This window comes from Pinus tabuliformis, chromosome J (genome assembly GCF_031772625.1).
Source record: "Pinus tabuliformis cultivar Carrire ecotype Pingquan chromosome J, CPIR1, whole genome shotgun sequence".
Lineage (NCBI taxonomy): Eukaryota > Viridiplantae > Streptophyta > Pinopsida > Pinales > Pinaceae > Pinus > Pinus tabuliformis.
The window spans coordinates 848,513,513-848,520,337 of record NC_142295.1 but is presented as its reverse complement, the minus strand read 5'-3'; the positions used below and the strand labels follow the sequence as shown (position 1 = coordinate 848,520,337).

The 6,825-nt window shown below is 39.1% G+C and overlaps 1 protein-coding gene across 1 annotated transcript; it reads right to left on the bottom strand.

Annotated features, from left to right (window-relative positions):
• Nucleotides 1–5,615: 5,615 nt before the first annotated feature.
• LOC149229361 (uncharacterized) lies at nt 5,616–6,083 on the bottom strand. Its single transcript, XM_089381015.1, has one exon. It carries the CDS (start codon nt 6,081–6,083, stop codon nt 5,616–5,618), a length of 468 nt encoding a protein of 155 aa, XP_089237141.1.
• Between the last annotated feature and the right edge of the window lie 742 nt (nt 6,084–6,825).

Genomic DNA, 6,825 nt, shown 5'->3' with positions numbered 1-6,825 from the left:
CTTTTTAGACTCTCTAAAAATGAAAAGGACCGAGTTATCTTTGTCGTTAAACTCGTTAAAAACATTAATAGCGACAAACTTGTCTTTAGACAAGAACGAGTTTCACTATCGCTAGGCTCGTTAAAACATAGCGATGGGTTTGCCCGAAGGGAAAATTATAGAACAAGCATATGTTATCCTCCTCAAGCTTGACAAAAATAAAGGGGTACTGGTCAGCAATGACTGGGGAAAAATTGGGAAGAAACTCAAAGAATCTTTATTGGTAGCAAGTCGCTCTTGAACATGACACTTCCACTCCGTGCCTGAGTCGGGTTGGGTTGTTTCATTCACTGGTCACATCACCATGGTCTCGCCATACCATCCACATTTGGGGTAAATGCTACCGATCCATCACATAAGTGTCGCCGACATGTTCAAGAGAAGTCATCCAGAGAAGTCACCCGTGTCCCATCCACTACCATACATTATACTTCATTCTTTCATGACCGCCACCCTGAACCATATATCATCAGATCGTTTTCACCTCCATCAAAATCATTTGCTCCATTCCGTGTCATTGATGTGGGATTCATAAAGGCCCTCCTTTGACAGATCGCTTCTTGTCGACATCAGCTCATTATCCGAGAAGTTGATCTAGGAACACCCCATTCAGTACTTTGAAGCTTGCATGCCTTAATGGCAAGTTTCTCACTTCCGGCGACAGGTATACATCAATGACCTTCGACCGAAATATTTTGCGTGGTGTTCGACGCCAAGTCCTTTATTCACACCACGTGAATTGTACTGCAGTACCTTGAGGGTCATCATCCTTATCGGTGATTCCTCTCGCGCTTGTTAACAGTTTACATCATCGACTGGTAATCAAGCGATGTCTTTCCATGTTCGACTTCAAAACATTTCTCACATGGATCGACTTGTACTTCGAGTGAAGATCGGACGAGATTGAAGACCCCGGATCTAGTTTCATCCATCCGGGCTGCGATATATATTCAGGAAAAATAAAGACATTGACATGTACAACATTGCAGCACAGATAATCATCCTACCAAAAGGATGATGACTTCATCAAAATCATTAGTCTACCATCAGATGATTGTCTGTCCTGTGTACATAAAAATGAATTTATAAAGCTGAGCATGGGAATGCCCGCCTCAGCTAGATCATGAAAATAGTATGAAAATAATGTATTGTATTGCATCTTATTACAGGTCTCCTCCCAGCATTGAAAGAACTTCGGATCCTCCTAATAAAGCATTTCACCCGATAAACGGCCTCATACTTTAGGGGGAAATTGTTATAGACATTTTTGTGCCTTACAGCTCTAAGCATGAAATGTCCATAATCCAAGGGATCCAAAGTCCCTAAAAGTGTTGTTCCTACCCCTAGAGGAACAAGGTCAACCAATTACAGCTTCTCCCAGAAGTTCTCCACCAGAAACTACTCAGAATCAGTCAAATCAGGATCATTTCAGCTGCTCCACTAGCTACATGCGTTGCATAGCACCCCAGTACACTAGCTAGGTGCATTGCAACACACCTAAATGCACTACCAGGGTGCGCTGAGCGGGAAATGACAAATGGCAGTGTCATTCCGCGAGGTGGACAGACAATGGAAGCTTCCAGAATCTTCCTCAATGACACTTGCCTCACTGAGTTCAACCAAGGATGAGTAAGAGGCTCTCAGCCTCCAAGTGGAAGCAAGAACTGACAGAGAGAAGCCACAAGTCAAATCATAAGCTGACTCATCCTCTCTGCTTACATCTATATATGGATCCCTCATCCCAGAGATCCAGGGGCGGGAATTTTGTACTTTGCAGAGAATTGCTGTTGGTTTTGAGATTGAGATTAGTGCATTGGGTGATTTATGCTTTGTTGGAGGTGAAGAAGGGATTCCTTTGCTGGGAGGTAGATGCTGGATCGGGACTCACTTGGTTGTATCTCCTCCTGGATCTTCTTGTTATATCAATAAAACTATTTGAGTTTCTCCTACATGCTTGTGTATCAATGATGTTTTGTTATATTTGCATGTTTAGCCTAAATCTGATCCTAAGCTATTTATGAATGTAAATCTATGTCTTTGTGTAGTTTTCCTCTTCTGTGATCTTGCAGGAACTTGGTGAAGCTGGGCAAGTAAGGGAGCAGGTAGCTGGAAGCTGTCAAAGAGGAGAGCGATTGGATCAACGGACTAGCGCAAGACACAAGTTAGTTCATCCTATTCCTCTTCGTTTACATTTCATAAAGAAGAATACGAAAGTAGTTTTCCTTGTTTGTTGCTAAGGCACTGTCACACCTTAGAGTGGTATAGGGGCGTTCTGAGTAGATACTTTTCCCAACAACAAGAACACAACAAACTGATGCACTTATCTTAATCTGAAATTTTAATATCAACAGATGCTAACTGAATTACCACAGTATTAAATGCGTTCAGATGCTCTGTCACCGAGTCTCCATCTTTCATCCTCAGGTTATACAGCTTTTTCCGCAAGAATAGTTTATTCACCAGAGGCTTAGATTGGTACAAAGTTCCTAACTTGTCCCACAAAGCCTTCACCGTAGCTTCCACTAATACATTCAATAATACTGAATCTGAGACACACAATCGTATTGTGCTCTTTGCCTTCCGATACAACTTCTTCCATTCTTCATCGAACACTCCGGTTGGTTTAGTACCCGAATCTACCATGATCCACTGATCTTTATCCACCAACAGATCCTCCATCTTGAGTTTCCATAACTCAAAACTCTGACCATTAAATTTATTGATCTCTATCTTTCCACTGCTTGTTGTCTTCTTTTACCACCAGAATCAATCTCGTAGATCTCCCACTGAATAGGGTCTACCACAGGCCCGAGCGAAACCCATCAGCAACAAAGGTGTCCCCTTGAAGCCAAAACAATGCTGATACCAAATGTAGGTTTTAACCCCGTACAGAAATTACCTGCATATGAATTCTAAAACATAGAAAATAAACAATGCGAGAGCATAACACATAAAACACATATACATAAAGATTTTCCCTGTGATCACAAAACCGGGACTACTAGCTTGATTTTTCATTATATTCCTTTCAATGTTACAATACATATTTATACATGTTGAAGCATCCAATACCATGGACCAAAAAACATCGCGTCCAAAAAAACATGTGTGAAAATCATGCACAAAACCATAGGTGGGTCCGCCCAACCTAACATAGGGTCCAAAACCAAAATTTTCCAGGGCGTTGCCGCGGACCCCATAAAGTGGGATTACGGGTACGCCTCAAACCCCCTGTGACCCCCCCCGACTACACAATCGACGCAACGAAGGGGGGCTCTGCCCCCCCTTTAACCCCCTGTTTAACTATGTGGGCTAGTCGTGGAAATAATATAACACAACCCAACACCTGCAAACTAGGGAAAATGTCTCATCGTAATCCTCTCCCTCTTTCTAGGAGAATCCTCTAGCCACAAATCCCACCTTGTACTTTTCAATACTTCCATCCACTGCATGATTAATATTGTATATCCATTTGGAGGTCACCACTAACTTTCCTTCATGTCTTGACACAATATATCATACATCATTCTTCATAATATATTGATATTCTCCCATCATAAGATCCTTCCAAACTTGTTGGCTAGCTGCCTCTTCATCGTTGGAAGGTTCATAATCAATGAGACTAGTCATAAATGTTGCATATCCAAAATATTTCTTAGGTCTCTTGCTTTCCTTGAAGGTGCCACGTGGAGCTATATTCCCTTTTTATTCTTACAAGGTAGATCTAATCCAAGTTGGTCTCTTCTTGATTTTTGGGACAAAAACTGCATCCATTAGTTCACTAGCCCCTTCTATCTCTTCTTGATGATCTATGGGATGTTCTGAAGGATTGGATGGAACTAAACCTTCTTCTTTGGGAGCTTCATGTTCTTCATCATTATCAGAGTCCATGGGAAATTATATATACTTTTAATAGGCAACATTCTCATCAAAGGTAATGTCCCTACTGACTTCAACCTGTCACTGACTAGGAACACAAATTCTATAGGCCTTTGATGACTCACTATTCTTTGGGTACATGAATGTAAACTAGACAACAAAATATTCTCAAATGTACAACCATTGGATTATGTCCAGTGAACGCTTCTTTGAGAGTATTATATTCCAAGATTCTATGAGGACTTCTATTTTGAATATAGACTGATGTTATAGATGCTTTGATCCATAAGAATATTTGGAAGTCTTTTTCATGCATCATTTCCTTAACATATTCTTTAATGGACCTATTTTTCTTTCAAAAACTCCATTTGGTTGTGGATTGTAGGGGACTATCAACTCCCTCTTAATCCCAACTTCTTTACAAAAGGAAATGAGTTCCTTGGAAGTGTATTATCCTCCATTATCTGATCTCATAATCTTGATTTTCTTTCCTGTCAAGTTTTCTACTTCAGCCTTGAATTCTTGGAACTTGTTAAATACTTCATCCTTGGTCTTCATGAAGTAAATCCATGTCTTGCAATAGAAGTCATCAATAAAAGTTATATAGTACAGAGAGCCTCCAAGTTATTTCACTAGCATTGGACCATGCACATCAGAATGAACTAGATCCAAGATTTCCTTATACCTATTATCACTGCTTGGAAAAGGCTTCTTAACATTTTTCCCAAGCACACAACCTTTACATACTCCTTCGTGCTCCATCTGTAGTTCTGGAACACCTAAAACCATTTGATTTAAAGCTGGCAAAGTTCTATAGTGAAGGTCAACATATCTTCTATGCCATAATTCACATGGATTGATATCATCATGCACTAATTCTTGAGTTGGTTGTTCAAGAGTCTATACAAACTCCCTTCACGAACTCCAATTACTATAGCAGAGTCTATACTTGAGCCCTTGGGCCATACGAGGAATTACCTATCAAGAAATGATACTCTAGACCCTTTATCTTCCAAACATGAAATAGAAATCAACTTCTTTTTCAAACTTGGTACGTATAGTATCTTTCTAAGATGAACATTTTCACATGATTCTATCCCAATGAATGTTGACCCAAAGCCTTTGGCTATATAATTGTTATTATCTCCAAGCTCTACCTTTTGTGATGATCTCTTTTCCATCAGACTTAAGAGATTGTTATGATCTCGTGTCATATGTCTTGAGGCACCATTATCTACGAACCACAAGTCATCGCTCTCTGCAACAGAACCTTAAGAGCATAAAAGTAGAAGAAATATTTGTCCCTTGGATTTTCATTCTTGGGTTTCTTTCGATGTTCATCAATGTCTGTTGTGGTATCATGATGCTTTCCCTTTCTCTTTCTATCATTTTATCTTCCAGGACAATGGCTTCTATAATGACAAAATTTGTGACAATGATAACAATGAATCTTCAACATATTATTCGTCCCTTTAGGAGCATGTCTTCTACCTTCATTTATTCTTTGGAAGCCAAACTTATTTCTTCCTCCAACCTTCTTGGATTATGTTGCAAAATGCTTGAGAGTCATCTCCTTCATATCTCTAAATCCTTCCTTCTGATATAATTCTAAATTCTTCTCGAGTACATGAGGTCCATAGTTCTTTAAAACTTGGAGTTTCCTTTTTGACACATATACTTGATGCCAATGAGTCCCATTATTCAGGTAAACCATTAAGTGTTGTAGTCATAAGTTCCTTTTTAGAAATAATTTCATCAATTTCTTGAAGTTGATCTCTTAGTTGAGATATCCTCGTGAAATACGAGGTCACAATATCATGTTTTTCCATTTTGACATCACAAAGCTCATTCTTCAAACCCATTGCTTGACCAATGTTGTTTACAGTGTATAATCCAACTAGGTTATCATACATCTTCTTTGAAGTGTCAAGATTTGTGACATATGGAATCAAATGATCTTTGATAGAACCCATAATAATACTCCTGGTTGTGGTGTCATATTTCTCATATTTTTCTTTCCCTTCATTATCTAAATGTTTAGTGACATTTCCCTTCACAATATCCAAGACATCATTCTTTTCAAGAATGAGGTCAATCCTTGTCTTCCAAGCCCTGAAATTTATAGCTCCTTCTAACTTGTTCTTTGAATTCATAGAGGAACCCATGGTTATAGATAAGCAATCAGATTATAGATGTAGGTCTCTTCAAGAGTGATCTCAATGCTCTTTCCTTTACCAAATCTCTTCAAGAGTGATCTCAATGTCCTTTCCTTCACCAAAGCTCTAACACCATGTTGATTTTTCAAGTGCAATAGATACAAGCACTAATTTTTGAAAACTGATAATTACTTCTAATGATGTAGATATTATTTTAGCACTTCCAGTTTATCATTAAGAAATTACACTTCAGAAATTCAACCATAAATGCATAAGGACATAAGAGATCACAATTAAATGCACAAAGATAACACAAGAATTACCCTGGGAAAACCCACTTGGGGAAAAACCCAACAATCTTCTCTTTAGAGAAATTCTTTAGTTCAATAAGAGATACACATAATTCTTCTAGTCAAATATGATGGTCAAACCGACCAACAAGACAATGGTCAAAGTTGGTCAAACTTCCCTCTAGTCAAGTCAATCTTCTACCCAACAAACTCGGCCTTCCCTGATATGTCTAGGCCAAAATTCAACCTCCCATAATCTTCCCAGAAACCCGACCCTTCTGCCCATAATATGTTGTCGATAATTTCGGCCGTGTTGCCTAGAGACTACCCAGAAGTTCACATGTGTGAAGCTGCAGGAGGAGAGAGAAACAGATGTGCGAGGTAAGAGAGATAGAGATAAAAGTCTTCATATTTCTTCCTCTTCTCCTTCATTTGGATGCCCAAAAGATACTTTGTTATGT